At 27.6% G+C, this 22,627-nt stretch overlaps 1 protein-coding gene across 1 annotated transcript in view; it reads left to right on the top strand.

Moving 5' to 3' along the window:
- The window catches only part of LOC129984532 (protein Skeletor, isoforms B/C-like), an 87,143-nt gene that overhangs the window by 36,628 nt on the left and 27,888 nt on the right, over positions 1–22,627 (top strand). Inside the window, exons 2-6 of the mRNA XM_056094434.1 lie at positions 10,103–10,240; positions 11,760–11,835; positions 15,163–15,271; positions 17,591–17,753; positions 17,868–17,940. Of these exons, the coding sequence (XP_055950409.1) occupies positions 10,103–10,240; positions 11,760–11,835; positions 15,163–15,271; positions 17,591–17,753; positions 17,868–17,940 (559 nt within the window). The remainder of the gene's footprint in view (positions 1–10,102; positions 10,241–11,759; positions 11,836–15,162; positions 15,272–17,590; positions 17,754–17,867; positions 17,941–22,627) is intronic.

Below are 22,627 nucleotides of genomic sequence, written 5' to 3'. Positions count from 1 at the left end.
AATATGATTATTCCCTCTCCCATTAAAATAATCGCGGATACAATAAACTAAAAAAAACTAAGAATTATTTATCTATACTTATATAAAGCTCAATTTGTGTGTGTGTTGGCGCTCTACAGGCCAGACCGTTCGACTTACAGCTACCAAATTTGGCACATACATACCTTGGAGGTCGAAAAAGTGCACCTGGGGTCCCTTTTTTGGAATTTTTAATTAGAATTTTAATAATTGACTAAAAACTAACTTTCCTGCCAAAAAAAATCTTTTCATTTCCCCACTGCCAAATGAGTAAGGCTTCAGTTTTTTTTTCCACGCTAAAGAGGATAGGCTTAAGAAATTTTGGGCAGATTATTTCAAAGGATTCTGTTTATTTTCTTAATGTTTGATGCATTTAAAATTAAACATTGTTCATTAATCGATCTTTCAGATTCATTCTGAAGTACTTTTGAATTAAAATAAAACAGAATAAAGGAAATTCAAAATTTTTAATCTGCATAGCGTTACCCCAACTTGAGTAGAAAATTCACGCATTTGCGTTACCATAATTGGCGTTAAAAATTCACGCATGCGCATTGTGTTCTGATTGTTGACAACTATTTTCAACTGATACGAACTTGGTTTTGAAGGCTTAATATGTTTTCGACTGATTATTTCAAACGTTTCTGTTTATTTTTTTAGTGTTTGACGCATTTAAAACTAAACATTGTTAATTAATAGATCTGTTCATGATGAATCTGAAAAAATGTTATTGAAAACTTCTTGAGATATTATATGAATTGAGAAAAATATTCTTTAGTGCCCATAATGTTTAAATACTCAGTGACTCTGTTTTCAGCACTCATATTTAAAAAAATGCTTCGTTTCAGTAAAAAAAAAATATTATTATATTTATTGCAGTTTAATCATTTCCTCTTTAATTTAAAGCATAAATTCTACCGGTGCTAACAGAAAATTAGAGAGATATATATTACGCTATGGCTGAAGACCTTTATAATATTATCAGAGAATTATATGACTATTAAAATTCGAAGTTTCAAAATATTTTAATGAAGAAGCAATTAAAATGGGAGTTCCATAAAATATTTAATTATTAAAATTTTAACTTGCATTAAGATTGGCGAACCGGCTGGTCGCCAAAGGCGGCTGGTACAATATAAATTACGACTTATTATTTTTGTTGAGTATATGTGTTAACAAATGCAAATTCTTTAAATTCTATTCAGAACATTATATAGAAAATTTTATGCCGAATTTGGTGAAAGAGGCGGCTGATTATTGACCATATCGATAAAATTATAAAAAGAACTCATAAGATTAATTTTATATAAAAGAAATAAATACATCATGACACCGCGAAAAGAATGCTAAGTTTTCTCGAATGTTTGTGTTGAAAGAGACAATATGGCAAAGTTGCAGTGCAAAATACAAAGCAAAATTATAACACATAGAACACTAGGACGAAATTATAGAATTTGAATCGTAAATGTTTTTCGTTTATCATAGAATAGAAATCTTTTTCGACTTCTTTTTTAATATTTTGTTCCGTTCGGGTTTAACTTTTTCTCCCAGAAGCGTTACACGGATTTAATGATTTTAACTGCCGTGCGCGAAGCCTTTTTATTATTTTGGTTATTTAATTTTTTTTTCCGTTGAAAGCTACTAACCTACTTGCACTGGCTTGATAGCAAAATATGAACAATAGGGGACTGTTTACAGAAATTTTTTTTTTATTTTTGCTCTTATCTTTATTTAATAATTAGTTTAAGTCAGCTTTTTTCTAAAAAGGGCATATTGCAAGTATCTCTTCAATGTTAAATTTTTCAGTTGCAAAAACGTTCAAATTGCTTTACACTGCAAAGCTGATGGTGCTATTTACGCAGATTAGGGAATTAAAAAAAATGTAATAAGATCCATCTTGTCCGAAACATCGTAGCAGGGTAAAGTTTTAGAATACATTAAATTATCTTTATATATATATATATATATATATATATATATATATATATATATATATATATATATATCACAAAAAAATATGTTTAATTAAGATTATTTCAACGTTTGCTTGTATAAAAGCAGCTACAAATCAATGGAAATTTGTTGTAAAATACAGTTTAAAATATTTTGAATGTTTTTTATTTAACTTTCTTTAATGTGAGGAAAGGTTTGAGCTATAAAATTTTATAACTTCAAACGAACAATTTTTGTATATATATAAATTTATTTCGTGTATTTCGAGAACGGCTCTGACGATTTGGATATTTAAATAAGGTTTTACTTTTTAAGTTTATCTATATAGGTGTCTTTTCTCAGAAAACGCGATTTTACACACAAAGAAACAATATATTTTTTAAAAAACCTAACTATTAGAGCCTTTTTCTATTTGCTCTCATGCTGACAAAGTCATATATAATCTCGAACCCGATTTTACGAAGGTAAAATTGAGTGTGAGGCGGTTGGGATGAGCGAGGATAGAACCTGGGACCTTGTGGTTCTCTGTCCAGTAACATAACCATTATACAAAAACAACTGCTTGTTATGCGTAGTTATTAACCGGCTTATATGCTATTCGCGACAAGTGTAACTTCAAAAATAAAGTAATGATAGGTAAACTTTAAAATGCTTAAATTTATTTTAACTTAGTTTTAAATAACACTTTAAACTAAGTGTATTCATGCCGTTTTTATTTAAAAGCATTTTTCCAAATGGAAGTTTTTCCCAGTTTTTAACGGTTAAAAAATTAGAGTGAATACTTTGTATAAATGACACAAAGTAAGCTAGTCAGTGTTAAGACAAATATTTTCTTGAATGTCTAACCTTGTAAACAATTATCTAATCCGTTATTAAGTTGTTCCACAGTTTTATAAATTTAAATGCTGTTTTAAATACTGATAAAAATCTTATAATGAACTCATCCGTATGAATTATTCTAAAAAGTAACCAAAAATACTCCACGGCTGACCTTAAGCGTCTACTTTCAACACGATTCTTTCGTTATCATGACTGCTTTGCGCCAGAATAAGGCATGATTCAGTAATATTCGTGTTTAACGTAAGTGCATGCTTCTATCGCCATTAATATTTTTGACATAAAATCATGGTTTGATCGAAAGAAACCGAATACATACATTATTTGCATTTAATTTGTATTTAATTAGAGGTTTGTAAAAACTTTATGTTAAGATTAAAGGCCTACATATAGAAATTATAAACAAAATCGGAAAGTAAGATACTTGTAGCTAGATAGATTATGACATCTCAGTCCCGTGACTTTATCCCGTGACTCAGTCCCGATGTTACTTTATGGGCTTGTCCTTTTCTTACATGAAATATAGAAATAAAAAAAAATATTCCGCCATCAAATTTTTTTATGAAATCTCCACATTTTTTTTTTTTTTTTTACTTTTTTGAGTATTATTTTCGAACTGCGTATATCGGTTAGTCTGTTGGTTCTGGAGTCTAAAATTTGAAAATAAATTCCTAATAACGGAAAATAATTCATGATAAATAAAAAATAAATTAAAAAAAAATATTGCACTTTAAACCTTTTTCATAAATAAATGCGAAATTATTTTTCTACACATGTATTAAATTTAACTTTGCATTTACCTATTGTTATACATCTTAAAAGAGAGTAAAGACTACAGGAGAAGTAAATTAAAACTTTATTTTTAAAAATAAATTTTAATTAAAATTATTAAAAGATTAGTAATTACTTAGTGATAATTTCTTTGTTATAGTTTACTCACATCAAGTTAAAATTCAAATTATTATTGTTTTTGATAATTAAATTATTCATATTTAATAAGTAGAGTTTAAATTTAATTTATGCAGAAATACATTACTATGGAAAAAACACTGATTGTCACTGTAGCATAGAGTTTATAGCAAACAGCTGCCACTATTTACATGTTTCTTAGATGCCTAGATTTTGCTCCAATTTAGCCTATATTTTAAAATGTTACATTATCTTCTAATTAATTCTCAGTAGACTGACTGCTAATGTAAGTAACGCCTTGTTACTTAGATAAGACAAACAAAAGAATGGGAGCAGTTAACGTGTCACTTTTGGGTGTTGCGAAATGCTTTGTCTAAGGATGAGTGTCACATTTTAATATCAGAATCATTCACCGAGAATAAATAAATTTGAGAGCTGCCCGAGTTGGAAATTGTATTTATTCCTTCAACTGACAGGAAGTTGACGTTTTTTTTTCTTTTGAAGTATTCGTAGTCAAAATAATTCAAATTCAAAACAATTTCAGTTTGAACTAGCAAGCAGTGACATCAGAAACTACACGTGTTTGCTCTAGATTCAAATAGGTTTTTTTTTTTTTTTTTAAAGAAATAAAATTTAGATGTTTGTTCCTCATTGATTGTTTCGGATTATCTGTTCCAAAATTTATTATTCTTATGGACTATTATTATTATTATGGATTATTATTCTTATGGATTTATTATTTTTTTCAACATTTATTTAGTTTAAAGGTTTAATATTAATTCTGATAAAAACTTAAAAACTGTATATTTTAAATGACTTGATAACCGTGCTTGAGTTTTTCGAAAATTCATCGAGTGTTCTGCTTACAAATTAACTTCGTCAGAACGTTTAACTTACTAATAGATATATAACTTTAATAGACGGTTAAATATTAAATGATATTTGCTGTAATGTTTATCATTTGATTATGACGTCATATGAATGAATTCCATTAATAAATTAAATTTCTGCTTTCATCTGGATTAAAAATATTTCTTCAAATATTGTAATATTACATTTAATAAGCAGTTAAAAATACAAGAATAAATGTAATTATTTATTGTTGTAATTTTACCTGCTTATATTTATATAACTTCTATATAATCAGTTTTTATTAATTAATGAATATTCTGGTCTATAATTTATTTGTAATAAACATTTTCATATTGTTAGTGATATTTGTGATTAAATTGCAATTTAGAACTATTATTATTAAAAATGTTAAACGTATAATTAATCTAAAGTTTAAAAATAATGAGACAATTTTATATTAGAAAATTTGCAAAACTGATATAAGGAAACAAACTGAGGAGAAAACACTTTATTTCGATGAAAAATATTAGTATTAATTTCACGTATAAGGTGAGTTAATAATAGAATTCTTAATTGGCAAATTTGTGCTTTAATAATGAATGGAAAATTAATTGGAAACAAAGCAAAAGCGCTGGACCCATAAGGCTTTGTATTTTAGATTACATGCCATTCAACTAAAACAGCGCCCTCTATTGTACTTTTAACGAACTTGCTAGTATGTCACCTGCTGTTTATCTTCTTTTTACTTCCACTTAAAACAACAGGTCTACCAGTTAAGATTTTTTTTTTCTGCCATTTCATGGTTTTTTTTTTGGGGGGGGGGAGGGGATTCGGTTATAATTGACCATGAAGAAAATTAGAATTGGAAAGAAAATTATCATCAAAGGGGGGGGGCTAATTTTTTTTTCTTTTTTGTTAGAGTGTGTCATTATTTTAACTGTGGGACATTAACTGTGGGACATTTTGGGTTTATAATGCTTTACAATTCAGAATTTTTTTTCATACGTATAATTGGAAGAATTTATGTGAAGCTTGAATGCTTTAATTCTAAGTAATTTGAGTAGTATTTTAATAAAATTGTATTTATCCCTTGAATTACATCGCTTTTTTTTTAAATGTAATTCTTTTAAAAGGAAATTTTATTGCAGTTATTACTTTTAATTACTATAACTTTTCATTTCTTGCACGAATGTCTTTTATTCTTTTCGAAATGATAACGAAAATAAGAATGCTGTTTCTTTAATGTGATTTTCATATGAGTTTTTGAGTTACGTTTAACGTTGCACGATTTTATAAAGAAGAAATGAGAAAATAATTTCTTAGTTTGATTAATAAAAGGATATGAATTGACCCATTAACTTTGAATTAAAAGGGAGAATTCTTGTTTCAGCCAACATTTCTCCAAAAAGATTCAAAATTTTTATTTCACTTATATTCTTATTTTAAATTTCATTCTTTTTTCTAATTACTAAAATATTTAAAATTTAAAATAAAAATTTCTTAGTAAACAGAAGCATGAGGAGAACGGCTTTTTGAACATGGTAAAGCTTATAAACTGCCGCATTTTTTGCAAATTGCGATGTTTGATTTGTATCAAAAGTAATTATTTTTTTAATTATTCTATTAGATAATAAGAGTTGTGTTCTTAATTCAATTATCAGAAAAATGTAAAGAAGTTTTAAAAAACTTCTGATATGATTTCTAAACTTCAAAATAAAAGTGGTTGGTTGCTGATGGTTTGAAGAATGGATACTAAATTTAGCTTGGACCTCGTCTCCATAGCAATCAAAAATATAACCATATGTAATTGCATATTGTTTTATCCAAAAGTGCATTACACCCATACCAAAAAACTCGTTCATTATCACTAAATGAGGAATGATGCTTAAAAGAGAGCAAAAACCTCATTATAATCAGCGAAATAGATTCATAAATTCTTTTTATAACCTACATTTGGAATTTCATTTACTGGATTCGTATAAGCTGACACACCCCTTTGATTACGTTAAGGAATCAATTGAGTTTAAAACTTGGTTGCGCCATGAATTCAATTTTCTTTGATGGGAAAATGAATCTACTGTTTTTCAACTTAATTGAGTAGCGTTGAGAACAATTATTACTGATAATTATTTCATATGTAAAAATATCTTTTTTGTAATTTATTTTTTATAGATAATGGAATTTCGATTTAAATACAGAAGAATGTTTTTATTTGATGTTTTTGAGTGAATTTTGAGAAATATAATTAATTTCACTTATTTTTTCATGTTTTTTTTTCTTTTGATAATGAAGAATAATGAATTTTGATAATGAAGATAATGAATTTTGATAATACATATGACGCCAGGCTATGAAAAATGCAACTGCGCATGTCGTACTCTATATTTGTATGCCGTTGTTAAGTAGAAGAGATGAAAGAGAAAACGCAAGAAAGAATTTCGATTACATATAGTTTTAGAAAGAAAAGTGCTAATCTCAGCATTTTGATTCCACGGGAAAATTAAAAGCCCGTTCAACTCCGAAGTTAAAGTTACAGTGAAGATAGAGTTTCGGACGATTAGGAAATTATAATTAGAGCATAGTTAAATTAAAATTCTTACATACATGTAAATATAATTTTGTAGCTGTGTGGGCGAAAAGAAGAAACTGTTGGAATTAGATTTCAACTTATTTTACAAGGATGGCATTATGTACAGAGAAAAAGCGATAAGACGTAACTTCAATCTACAACGCAACACAAGAGCAAAAAAGAGACGGACATTTGTCCTTTCTGTATTCTTTTTAGTATGAGATTCTGATAGGGATTTATTTGCCACTTTTGTTTAGGCAAGGGAATCTTAGGTATTTTTTAAAAGGCATGCATGTGTTTAGGATTTTCAACCCTTTCTTCAGGCGTAGCAATGATGGTGTCAGCAATTTCGTTAAGTGCATGTTAGAAACAATTAAATAAAAAAGTGGAAATTGGTCAGAAAATAAGAGGACGTTTTAGAATAAAGTTAATATGGGTTAAATTAAGATTTAAAAAATTAGGAAATTAATTGGGATTTAAGTTAGATTAAGAGATATTGTTACACACATTTATATCATAATAATAGAACAATTTCAATTAGATACAAGTCTTGAATATCTTGTAAGGAGAGTAGAAACCACGAAGGAGTACGAAGATGAGCCGTCTAGCTCAAAGAAGGTAGAAATGAGATTTTCGTATCCCCATAACATTCTTATGATTGAATATGGAAAAATAAATCAAAATGATTGAATTAGCATATTTTCATTTCCCCATAACATCCTTATGATTGAATGTAAAAAAATAAATCAAAATAGGTGAATTAACCTATTTTTATTTCCCCATAACATCCTTATGATTGAGAATAAAAAAAATAAATAAATAATAGGTGAATTAGCCTCTTATTAAAACGAACAACTTTTGTATTAAAGTTTTTCGGAAGCTGGAATTGCTTATGAAATCAAAGCTGAGATGTGATTTCAATGCCTAACTTCGTATATTTTTAAAATTATCTATATTGCCAGTTTTGAAAGAAAAATAAGATACTTCCTGTATTTTATTTCCTTATTTTGAAAGTGTTTTAAATGCAAGTGGTTTAAAATTTAATATATTGAAGAAAGCTAATTAAATCTACCTGGCAAACTTATGTAAAAATGTTCACTTTTAAAAAATTCCAGAAGCTGCAAATATTTTAATTGGTTTGAGTATGCTTTATTACAATCTTTATCATGGAAGTGAGAATGTGAGTGTGTTTGTTTTGTCTTTATTTTAACTTCTAAAATAAACCAAATTATTTTCTATAAATGGGTTTTCTTCGTGACAATATACATTAAAGCGAAAATCTCCTTAGCCATTAGACTCTTGAAATTTGACAAGTGCGTTTTTTTAGTAACAGACTTTTTCTTTAAATATGATCATACTATCTAAAAAAATTTAATATTTTTCCATCCAGAGAAAAGGAATATCATGAAATTGATTTTTATCTTGGTCAACAGATTTATTAAATGGATATCAGTGACTTTTCCAATCCTTAACCTAGACTGCTGTTTAGATTTTGAATTATATTTGGCTATATTTATTACATATAAAATAGTTTTCTGTATAATTTTGTATATTTTATACAATAAAAATTTGGGTTATTATAAACAATTTCTTTTTAAAAATATGTTGAATTTTTTTTATTCCTATTAATAGTTATAAATGAAATATACAAAAGTGTAACAGATAAAATCTTATTTCCAGTAGTAAGAAAACAAGACGATATTTTCACCAATATATTTGAAAGAATCAAATGATAAATTCTTAATTTATCTCATTCTCTTGTCGTTATTCTCTGCATTTATTAAAAAAGAATAATTGAAAATATATGCTTAAAAAGCAGACGACATTTTTTTTCAATTCTTGGTGGCTGATACAATCTTTTGGCATTTATTAAAAAACCCCAAAGATTTTCAATAATACATATTAATCTTTGAAAAAACACATTTGTATTTTATTTTTATAATATTTGTTAACTTAGTAATATTTATTTTGCAATAAATGCTGAAACTATGCGATAATAATAAAACCATTATCTAAGATTAATATACAATATTTCATTGTTTATATCTTAGGATTGAAAGAAATTTGAAAACATTAAAAGATTTTTAAAAAAACCTTTTGCCTTTTCCAGCTTACTGAAAAAAAATCTTTTTTTTTTTCTTTACAAAAAAAATGTACTTATTGTTTAAATATTGTGATTATAACACAAGGCAATTGTTATAAAAATGTTTTTCATTTTCCCATTTAATGATAAGGAGTTAGTTATTTAAAGCATAAATTCTGAAAATTTTGAAGAAAGATTAAATTTTATGTCTGCATAACACACATATATTGCTATTTATTATTTTAAGCAAATTACTTTTTTGAACGTGTTTGTGTACATATTCATTAACTAACTTATAAAAATAAGTGGCAGTCTAATATATAACATAAATAGAATTAATTAATAGATTTTATATTCATAATACGTTGATGCAATTAAGGTTAATTCTGATGTAAATAGAATTGATAGTAAATGAATTAATATTTTAATCTTAGTAAAAAGAAAGTAAAAATTTTTATTCAAATTGTGAAATCAATTAAAATAAAAAAATTAATTCATAATGTGAGAATAATAATGATTTGTTTACCAAAATAATTATGATAATTCATGAATAAATCATTAATAAAAAGTATCATTATGAATAATTAATAAAATAAAATCATTAAAAAATGAATAATAATAAAAAAATAAGTATGAAAAATCATTAATAAAAAGTAAATAATTACGAGTAAAAATGTAGGATGTAAATGCATTTCATCACATGAGTAAGTGTTGTGATTATTATGAGCACTCTTTTTACATGTAAAGTGATCTGTGTTCCTTAAGATATTTCAAAGGCTATTCACTGCGTTTGTACATTGATTTGAACACGATAGTTTGATCTGTAAATTGCCAACTTTTTCAGTTTATTTTAACATATTTATTTTTACTGTTATTTTCAGTTGCAGCCCAGACAAAGTACTATGGTAAATTGATAGGCAACTTTAAAACCTACGTTCATGGAGTACAAGGAACAGTGTACATTGCAAATGAAAACACAATTTTTATAAAGGATTTTGAATATGACGGACAAGGCCCAGGTAAGTAGATCTATTCTTGTATTGTTATTGTTAAGAATTTGAATTTCTACATCATATTATTAAAAAAAATATATATATCTCTTTTTTTGGTTTATACTTGTATTTCATTTAATTATTTTCATTGTTAAGAATACAAATTTCTACATCATATTATGTTAAAAAAACAATATATTATATGTTAATAAAACAATTCGTTATATGTTATTAAAACAATATGTTAAAAATAATTCGTATTCATTGTTAAGAATACGAATTTCTACATCATATTATGTTATAAAAAATGTTTTTATTTTTGTTTTCTGTTCTATATGAGTATTTCATTTAATTATCTTCTTTTATGTTTTAATTTAAATCTAACGAAAATCAACTAATTCTAATTAGATGCATTTATGTAGTTAAAGATCAATCCAAAGTATCATTGTGAGATCGTTAACTTCAAAAAAAAAGGCAACCAAAATATCAAATACAGCATTTTCTGAAACTTATTTATTACATTCTGTTCTTCAAAGGATTGTAATTAATTCTGATTTTCACATTACATTTTATGTGTTGCTGTATTATATAAAATACAGAAACTCATATAAAATATTAGCTTTAAATAAAATATTAGATTTTTCTTATTTGTGTAACATTTTCACTTATTAAAACTTTTAAAATATACATTGTTTTAATATATTGTTAAGCAACATATCATTTACTAAATCTGTGCAGTAATAATTAGATTCTGATCATTGCGAGATACTTTAGGTTGTAATTTGTATAGTCATCTGTCTTATATAGTTGTAACTATATAATTTAAATTAGTAATTAGCTTTATATCTTTTATTTAAGGTTACTAAAAAAAATTTCAGATTTTATTTCTGTGAATTGTTGATTTTATTGTTATAAAAATGGCTTATATGCCCAATTTTTTTTAATGCTTTGATATTTTTAGATCAAGATATTACAATGCTTATATGTTATTTAATAATTAATTAATTTACTGAATCGGTATAGTCAAAATTAGATTCTGCTCATAACAGTATACTTTAAGCTGTAATTTGTGTAATTATATGTATATAATTAGTTTTAACTATGTAATCTGTAATTAGCTTTATATCTTTTATTTAGGATTCCTGAAAAATTTTCAGATTTTATTTCTGTCAGTTTTTGATTTTATTACTATAAAAAATGATTTCTAAGCTTTATTTCTTTTTTTCTGAAATGCTTTGACATTTTTTAGATCAGGATATTGCAATGCTTATGATATATATTCTAGTGTTAGCCATTGTCGAAGTAACAACAAAAATTAAGAAAAATAAAAAGCAGCAATGTTTCAGGAACAATAATAACATTCTATTTGAATAGCAGAGAGAGAGAGAGAGAAAAAAAAAAACCAAGGATTTTTTTTCCCCGTGTCCTGTTTGTATTTCTTGCTGTTTGATATCAATTACCAGCTGCGTATATTCTTTCCCAATTTACAAGAACATGCCCAAATGAAGTACTGTTTTTATGATTGGTTTTTCAATTTTATTTTTAGACGCCTTTTTCTGGGGAGACACATTAGAGGAACCAACGACTGGTGGATTCATTATTCCAATTGAAAATGGAACAACGTAAGTTTATTTCAAACAAAAATATTTTTGATTCCTTTCCGGTGGTTTAATGATAAATATTAATAATAAATAATAATATTCCTGATAAAGACTTTCAGAAAAGAAACACAAAAGCTTTTTCATATGCGAGCTTGACGGTGGACTTCAATAGACACTAGTGAATTATTCTCTTAAAGTTATGAAATTTTTAATGCATATGTATTAAAATTATAAATGCATCAAATTTCTTAAGAAAACTTCTTAATATGAAATATATTTTTATTTAAAAAAAATAAGAATATGTATAATTTTTAAAAATTTCAAAATATTCCAATCGATTTAATTTTTAATTCTTTCTATTATTTTTTCTTTATTACCCAATATACATTTTTTGAACAAAACTTTTTATAATTTTCCATTAAATGCTAATTTCTTAGAAATATTTTTATGCACACTTACTGCATTTTCATAGGAATTTTATGATTTTCTTAACTAAAATTTACTTTTAACGAGTTAAAAAAATTCGAAATATAAAATGCATACCCTATTTTATTTTATTGTTTAACCGAAAATAACCAAAATATTTAAATTTAAATTCAATATAATTTTGCGAAAAGTCATTAAGATGCACTTTTTTTCCCTCTAGGACCTTCATATACTCATTTTATTTAGAGATACATTTTATAAGACTTTCAGTTGAATGTGTTTTGACATTATCTATTTTTTAATTATAAAAAATAAAATTTCATCCATTTCTTTCCATTTTATATTTTCGTCCATTTTTGCTTATTTGCCTCCTCAGAATAAACAGGCTGCGACATCTGGTGGTAGATTTAGGAATTTTGAAATTCTAGACAGTGCAGCATTATAATTCCACTCTTAATAAATTGATCAACTTTTCAATTAATATTAACTTATTAACATGTTGATGGTTTATTTATTTTAATTTTTTAACAACTCATGGATAAAATGTATATATTTTTATTTATTGTGGTTCATGATTATGTGTCATCCGCTTTTGTAAATAATATTATTTAAGAGACGCACAGTTTTTAGAAATAATGCACTCACTAACTGAACGTAATAAACTCATAGAAACTTTACCAATCATACTTGACAAAATTTTAATATCATCTCAATATTTTGTAATTTTGATTTTTATATTTTTTATAAATTTATTTGGCAACAAAATTATTATCTTTATAATTACCCGCTAGAAACCGGATATTAAAAAGCCCACCTTTCTAGTCGGAAATCCACTTCCAGTGACGTCATAAAGGAACTTTAAAAATGAAATTGATTGGTATGATCAGTGACAATTGCTGTGCGAACTGATCACGCGGAATTCGGCTCCGCAAAACCAAATTATTTTATTTAATTTTATTTAAACAGGCCTTCTTTGATTAACGACCAAATTCCATTCTAATTAAAAAAATCTTAAGTCGAACTTTTCATAAGTCAGGTTTATGTTTTGCCAGTACTATTTTCGATCAAATAGCTTAGAAAAATTGTAATTCAGTTTTTAATTAAGCACAAAAATTAAATTTATGTTCATATAATTATTCCATATAATGCCAAAAATGTGTAATGTGCACATTGTTCTCCGTAATGTTAACTGAAATTACATTTTATTTTAAGGTTAATATTTTTTGGGGTCATAAATCGCATAGGATGTAATTCGAACAAAGAAGGGTTAACTTTAAATATTTTTTTGTAGAATTTGACTTGAAAATAATAAAAATGAATTGTGGATGTATTCGCAAATCTCCAGGTCTTTAAGTCTGTGGGAAATAATCAAAAAGTTTTAGAATTAAATATCATAGATAATTAATTTTTTGTAATTATTTTTTGAATTTTTCAATAATAAGAATTAATTGAAAATGCAATGCATATGCTCATAAATTGCACAGATCGTAAATCCAATTAAAGAATAAATACATTTTCTCTTTTTTTCAAACTGTATGCTGGGATTTGGAATATTTATATTTAATTTGTAAAAATGATCAAATTAAAAAATATATTTCTCCATAAGAATATAAGAATAATATGTAGTTTCTAATGAGATTTCTGTTTCTAAATTTCATGGTAAAATTAGTCAAAACTCAGAGAATATTATGCCACATTCATTTTCGTATAAGACGACAAACACAGCTGATTTTTCAGTTTATTTTTGTTTAAATCGCGTTCGAAACTATTTGTTTGCAAAAATATGTTAATCCGTACATAGCCGAAGTTTTTAATTAAAATTAAACATGAATAAATAAGTGTACAAGCAAGTTCATTAAGTATTATTAGGAATCTTTCTTTTACTTAATTTTAATATTTTATTTGGTTATATGTGTATTAATTTCAAACTTAAAAGGAACCTCAGGTTGCTGATCCTTATTCTAAGCCACTGATTGGCTCCATATATGTATGTGAAAATTTTTTAATGTTTCTCATATAAAATATTAAATAACCTTTCATAATGTGTTAGAAGTGTTAGTTGAATTTCCGAATACTTTAAATCCATTTAGTTTATTTGAATGATTTAGTTTTATACAAATTCAACCATACGCAACCGTAGTCTTTGTATTTCTATTATCCGATAACCGGATGGATCCCGGTTGCCATAATTTTGTTAAATAACACTTTTATATTCTTTTGCCATTAAAATATTAATATATATGACAGATCTCTCCCTGCTCAAATATTCTTATAGTAATTATTTACATATATTTTTAACGAATGTTGATTGGATGTCAAGTCTATGAATCTATTTGACGTTGTATTCGTTAACTTTGGTGATAAAAAGAAGATGCTAGAAAATACAAGAATTGTGGCTCTCTTTCCTTACGAGACCCGGAAATTCTTCTGGAAATTTTCATAATCTGTCGATAAACCTATATAAAAGCGAGGAATTTAAGCGAATCATTCAAATGGATTTCCTCTTTGAATTGTTCATCGCAGAGCGAGCTCTCTTGTTTACGCCGAACATTACTGATTGTACTATTACTGTTGTTTAATTGAAGATTTGCTGTTTAATCGTGTGTTGTTGATTTTTACACATGCTATCATTTTTGTTACGTGTGCTTTATATTCTTTTATGGAATAACGTATCGCTATCCACTATCGACCTTACTGAGCTACTTGCATCGTGCATCCACTGTGTGATTTCCATAACGTATATAAATTATATTAATATGCACACTAAATAATATGCTAATGATATGTATATCAATAGTAAAAGTAAATAGACATTTTCTCAATATATGTAAATTTCTTTTAATATTTGCTTTAATAGTTTAGATATCTTAAAATTTACAGTATTTTATATCCTTAATAGAACTTTTCATCATAATTTTTCAGAGAGGAAGTTCTGAAACAATACGATGGCCAAGACTTAATACTTACTCTGCCGGATGGCAAACTAGTCAAAGACATAAAATCTTTGTCCGTGTGGTGTCGCCAGTATTCTGTAAGTATTTCCTGCCATATTATTTGCCATTCATTTTCCATCAAAATGGTGAATAAACTTATATTTAACTCTAAATTAGGAACATAAGTTTGAAAATAGATCATAGATCTAAAAATAAAATTATTTAAATAAAAAAAATAAATTAAAATACAGTTTTATTGAATAGAATCAGGATTCCCTGGGCATGTTTATCTAATGTCGAATGAAAAACTCCCAAACAAAAACATATAACAAAATTCGAAGTAGTTTTTAAATAAATTTAAAGGAAACAGTTTTTAAAAACTCTTTATTATCATATGAATGGAAGATTTTAATTATTTTCCATATTTTAATCTTGAGAGATCGGTTATATTATTATCCATTATATTATCAGATTCGCTGCTATATAGAGCCACTAGTGCAGAATCAAAATTTAATTTAATCAATGATTATCTGTGCTTGAAATTTGTAAGATATAATAGTGTATTATCATTGTGATATGTAAAAGTTTATAAATTTGAACTCTCCAGATATCGGGAAGTGAACGAAAAAATCGATCGTAAAATTCTATTTTTACTAAGATTAAACAAATAAAATTAAATAAAAATGCCTAATTAAAATAAGAAATATTTTTTGTTTTATATTTTGTGTCACTCTTTTACGGTAATATAGGATATCATTGTTGAAAGTAAGTAAGACAAAAGTTTTTAAAAGTGCAGAAAGAATTTCGGCTAAGTATCATTGAAGTAGCCAAATAATGAAAAATAGAAAGAACAATTTCTTATTTCCACTTTGGAAATTAAAAAAAAAAGGCATGTGGTGGTAACAGAAACTTCTTGAAGTTTTTTCTGTCTTCTATCAAACTGTTAATTTGAATGTCAAAAGTCTATACTCTTAATTGGCAGTAGTATGTATTTTAAACAAATGTAACGAAGTGAATCTGAAAAGCAGGAGGTGGACATTTTTTTCTCCACATTGAATAAGGATTTTATCTTAATAATTGAACAATTAGCTTTTGATAACGTCAGGTTTGTTCACCGTATTATTTTTCTCTCATTTTCTTCACCAGACAAAGCATTCATTGAGTATCACAACAACATATATACATCTGTTTGCATATTTACGTCATATCTTGTTCTTTTATTTCGCTCATATAATCATGTATTTTTTTATGTGCTGTTGATTTTATTCCAAATTGTCTGCTCTAACAGGATGCGGACACACAATCTGAACTGCCTTTTCTATGCAATTAACGTATCATAACGAATAAACTAATTATTAAAGAATTAATATATTAATGATTTTGTTCCATGAATTAACTGAAGGGCTATTTTGATAGATAGCGTTCCTCCTTTCTTATTAGATTTCGCTGGAGATTTATTTTTTTCCCTTAGAAAAACTTGAAATATAATTTTTACTTTCTCGTATATATAGTATAGAGAAAGTATAGGGAATTACGATTTGAGAATTTTGACGAATCTTCCCGTTTTAGACCTCCAGGAGTTTGAAAAACACATTTCCGGAAAATGTCCGTGTGCCTGTCTTTCTATGATAAAGATAACTCAAAGACGCTTTGAACTGGAAGGTTCAAATTTAGCATACGGTCTTTACAACAAATTTGCATAGTTCGTTCAAATTTTGAGGAAAATCCGTTCAAAGGAAGTCTATATGTCCGGCTGTTGAATATAAGTTAAATCGATAATTTCAAAATGAAGAGAACTAGATAGATAAAATTCGGTATGCATATTTAACATCTATAGTGTAGACAACTGTAGATTTTAGCGCCAAGTCCGACAAGAGATTGACTGTTTGTCGGTCTACATTTTCAGAAATGTAAGTAAAATATCATTCAGAAAAGCGAGAATTCAAAAAGGTAATAAAATCTATCAAATTTAACATGGATTTCATTACTATAAATGTAGTTTTATATTAAATTTTTGTTTCAATCGGCAAGGAAAAACGTGTTCAAAACACAAATTCGATTGTTGGATACATGCCGGTGATTAATCGCCAAATGACTCGCCAAGGATGCCACGATAGATTCAGTAAAAATGTTACATTCTCGCCAAAAGTTAGTATTTGGCAACTATTGTATGTCATTGTCATGCAAGGCATTATCAGACATGACTAGTTTATTAGAGAGTGTGCGAGAGAGTTTTGGGGTGATCAATCACTCAAGCTGGTTTGTATCCTAAAATGATCTGGTTTGTATCCTAAATTGTTTCGCCTTCAATAATTCTCGTGTAGCGTTAATGCAACACGTTATTCTAATTATTACTCTAAGTGCTTTTTTTGTTTTATATAGAAAAAGATAGATAATAATCATCTGTTTTATTTTAGGTGAATTTTGGAAGTATCGTCATACCCTCAGATGATCTACCCTATCAAAAAAGTTTGGGTCCTCTACCAACTCTGGCTCATGGCGTTCGATCTGAAGACGTTATCATCTTAGATTCTAAGACAATATTCATTGTGAATTTATATTACGATGGCGCTGGACCAGGTAACAAATTATTCAAATCCTTTCGACATTTCCTTTGATTTATATCAATAAAACAAGTTCATTAAACTGTGCGTTTTTGTTTTTTCAAGTAGTAAAAGCAATTTCATATTGTAGATGCCTTTTTCTTGGTTGGCAAAGGAGTTAAACCACACAGCAAAGGGCAGAAAGTTCCTGATGAAAATGGAAGGTGAGCTCGAATTTGTATTCATGCCTTAATTTCCAATAATAATTTTTTTTTTATTTTCATAATATTTATCCATTTAATTATTCATTGTAAATATTATTATTATTTCCCTTTTAACTTTCATTATATGAAACAGAGAATTTCTTATTGAATATCTAAATGTGAAAGTTTCCTAAGCCTTATTTTTTTCATTCTTTTCTATGAACATGATAAAACAAAGAGCTCAGAAGGTGAAATTTGTCATGTTGTCTTACATGCGAAATTACACTTCTCTTTTAAAGTTTAAGCAAAAGCTACTTAGTTGAAGTAAGTATATCTGCCTTACCAACCTTGTACATGTAAACATAGTAATTATTAAAGGCAACGAATTAGATAGCTGAATATTTTCTGACCTTTTTTCAATTTTTATCGCTAAAATTGTTAACGTACATCAAATTTGGACAAAATCCATCATGGGGTTGACTGCCTGTAAATCTCTTTTTCTATGTGTATGTGAACACGAATTAGGTACAAGAATTTTATTATGTAATCTTCATGTCAGGTTCTAGAATAAAATGATTTGAAGTGAAGTTATTTCAATATACTTCAATTCAAATTTGAAGAAGTATTGTTTCGAAATTCTCCAATGCAAATTTAAAGAGGCGTTATTTCAAAATACTTCTATTCAAACTTAAAGAGGCGTTATTTCAAAATGATTCTCAATTCATATCAATGTATGATAAAACTATGAATGAATGCCAGATTCTGAACCAAATCAGTCAATTTAAAAAGGTGTTATTTTCAAAGTGATTCTCAATTCATATCAATGTATGATAAAACTATGAATGAATGCCAGATTCTGAACCAAATCAGTCAATTTAAAAAGGTGTTATTTTCAAAGTGATTCTCAATTCATATCAACTTATGAATGAATGTCAAATTCTGAACCAAATAGGCCAATTAGAAAAGGTGTTATTTTCAAAATGCATACTTAATTATGTCATTATATGACGAAGCTAAATATAACTCATGCTATTTTAGGGCAAAATACTCACGCTGTTTTTATCACGAAAATGTACTTTTCTCTTAGAAAAAGCAAAAACTATGAAGTTCTGTCTGTTAATTTTAATTCTAAGTTTGAATTGTTCTACGACCACCATTGAAGCATTGACTTTGGTATCGAAAAAAATCACAATCTAAGTATTTTATTCCCATTTTTTAAACAAAATATTTGCTTTTATTATATGCAATATTTTACGACTTATTTGACATAGAAATGCATTATACTTTAAAATCACGATGTTATATGCAAAGTCAGAATTTTTTTCTTTAAACTCGCTTTGTAGAAGGGTCTTTTTACTTGTTGTTAGCCTCTATTTTACTTCAGACACGATCAAATCGTGCTTGGCATCGTTTCGTTCGAATGCTATTGTTTATGGTGTCGCTGAAAATCTTCTCATATTTTGATTAATGCAGTTTGCATAGTCAAAGGCAATCTTTGCTGAGGTTAATAACGAAGAATATCCTATACGCCTCAAATATATGGCGAAAATTTATGCTACCTCCACTACAAAAGTATTCAGTTTAGATTTAAAAAAAAAAACATTTTCACAGGACATGAAGTAACAAAAAAAAGTTAAATTTTTTAATGGAATTGAAATAAGTACCTCAATTACTGCCATAATATTAAAATTTTCACTTATATGAATCATATTTTAAAATTATATACAGTACATCAAAAAAGTATCTGGACTCTGCTTATTGCTCGTAATCTATCAAACTTAAATTTAAAAAAAATAAATTATAAGAAAAAATAATTATAAGATTTTTTAAAGAAACGAGATTTCTTTAAAAAATATATAGAAATTGCATTCACATAAGGTGTCATGTACGTATTTATATCTGCACAGTCTTCAAATTTTGCCTAATGCAACTCCCAATATTTCCTCTCCTAATTGATTTTACATAATAAGAAATACTCAGATATAAAATTTTAGTCAAATCAAATTAACTAGTAGCATAAGAGGAAAAAAGATTAGGGTTGTTGGTTTATAAAAGAATTAAACTTGTGTAAATCTAAATATTTAGACGAATCTTTGTTTGAAAAAATATTTTATATAATCATAGAATATGTTATTTCATAGAATATTTCTGTAGCAATAGGCATTTATAATTTTATTGTATGATAATTAGTTTCTGAATAACGAGCAGTATCCGAATGCTTTTTGACAGAGTGTTTCCAGCGGGGGGTTTTCGCACTCTCTTAACGTTTGGCCGTAGAGAGACTTTTTAAAAAAATTAAAGTTAGCTATCCCTTTACCACAACCCCCGAGGGTCACCTCGAAATGAGGATGAGATGCTTCCGGTATGGTGGTTGGATCTCGCCATCCTGGAGGGTACACAAAAAGGTGGGGGATCTGGCTCCTCCCATCGATGAAGGGACGTACTTCCTTCGGGAAGGGCTGTACCGGGACCGGTGATGGCCCTTAGGAGTTAACCACAATTCCCGCCCGTGTTGCTGTTGCGGCGGTTTCATTCAGTTTTCTTTATCCGTGTGCCTTCGGGCGGGTCGGAGAGTCAGTGATATTACTTACTCCGTTACATCAGAACTAAGCCGTATAAACAGGGATTTATTGTGACTGGCTGTTATGCTCATTAACTATCCAACTTTTGCATAAGGAAACAACGGTCAACAAAAGCTCAGAGAAGCTTAAAATTGTTGGTAAAAGGCTAGAAATCTTTTCCGTTCTTTCTTTTAATACTACCAACTTAATTTCCAGGGTATTGTAATATTGTGTTAAAATTGTTATCCATAGTGAGTTTTCCTCTAATTTCATTGAGTTCGACCCATTCTGTTATGTAGTGCCGAACCTATTTTCCCACATATATATGTGTCGTCTTGCATCCTTCCGAATCTGTAAAAGTATTCAGGAAATCTTCCAAGTCCCGATATAATTTGCACTAGCATCGAGGGAATTGACATAAGAAGTGGATGCTTACTATCGTTCCATGAAATCAATTACATTACATATTAATAAAAAAAAGACATTAATCAATATTCAAGCCTGAAACATTGTATTAGTTAAGAGAAACCTATCAAAAAATTGTAGAGCAATATTAATTTAATACAAAAAGTCCCTTTGATTACCTGAATATTAATATATTCACTGCCACTAACGTCTATGATTTATATTTATCACTTAATTATAGTAGAGAAGGAACCACTTAACAAGCTAACTGCTTTGTGAGCCACTTTTGATTCGTATCTGCTACCTGATTCTACCGAACCATCAATCTAATTAGATGAACCGCATCTCTATATAATTAAGAGGCAGCAATGAAGGGTCATCCAATTAGATAGAGGGTGAAAATATCAGGTGTGAGTTATGGTTGTGTTGATAAGATAGTACATGTGAAACATAGACGTCGGGGGCATCCGACGGGATAAAAGTTGAATGTATATAGCGCTCACTTCTTCACCGAATGCAACATTATATTGCTCACAGAATTAATAAAAAAATATATCTGTATCCACTTATTTATTTGAGAGCCGTGTGTACAGCGATAAGAACAATTTTGTTTCTACTGCAGCCAGTTGTGTGTAGATTCTTTCCCTTGTAAAGAGCTTGGATAATTTGTTTTTGCATGGCATGGTGATCCTTATCCTACTTGATTCTTTCCAGTGGAATTATCTGAAAGAGATGTATGCGACTGCAATGATAATATTGCAGAATTTTTGATGTCTTATAACTGATGCGTCAGTTAATGGATCATCTTATTTTCCGAAAAACAAAACAAGAAAACGAACTTTTAATAAGAAGAATTGCAATATTATAATGTTTTAGACTAGATTCGTCTGTCTGTATTTATAAAAATGTAATCTTAGTTATAGCAATGATAATATAAACATAAAATAATGTATTTGATTAGAGTTGCAACGCGCATGCGTATAAACACAGATAATAAAAAAATGAAAAGTATTGTTGCAAAATATATTAAAAACATTTTGAAAAATTTATTAAAATTAGAAAAAAATTGTACAGAAATTGTTAATATTGCAAAGTTGTTTCCAATTTTAAAATTGGTGTAAGATAGGATAGTTTGGTGACAGTTATATACTCTGAAATTATTTAGGAAAAATTAATCCTAAATCCTTTCATCTAATTTTTAATTAAACATCTAATTAAAAATTTAAAAAAAGGGTCTTAATAAGAACTGACTGCCCAAGAAATGATTACTTACTACATAGTGTAATTCTTTTCTTTGTAGAATATTCTGAACGATTTTGTCTCTTGCAATTCGCAATCCAGTATGCCATTCTGTAAACCTTATTGAGCATCTAGTTGCATATTAATATCACATAGAGCAGTATATTGTATTCTTCAGGAGGATCGAATTAACAACAAACAATCATCTTATTTTTTCCATAACCATTCGAACATGTATATATTTTGTCTGTAAGTTTGAAAATAGCGATTCATTTGTCAGTGTACTTAGGAAAATTTTCATGGAATATGAATCTCCTTCTTTTGATGAATAGGAGAACGGATTAAGCATTTTCCTTGTGTTTCAAAAGCATAATGATTTTTTTTTGTTTAAAAAATGTGAAGCTTGCAACATGTTCATTATCAAATTTCTGCCTTGCAAGTTGGAAAGACATTTTTGCACATTTCCATGACGTTGGTCTTCACGGGGTATCCCCATCAAGGAT

This window comes from Argiope bruennichi, chromosome 9 (genome assembly GCF_947563725.1).
Source record: "Argiope bruennichi chromosome 9, qqArgBrue1.1, whole genome shotgun sequence".
Classification (NCBI taxonomy): Eukaryota; Metazoa; Arthropoda; class Arachnida; order Araneae; family Araneidae; genus Argiope; species Argiope bruennichi.
The sequence above is the reverse complement of the archived record's forward strand: the minus strand, read 5'-3'. Positions and strand labels throughout refer to the sequence as shown.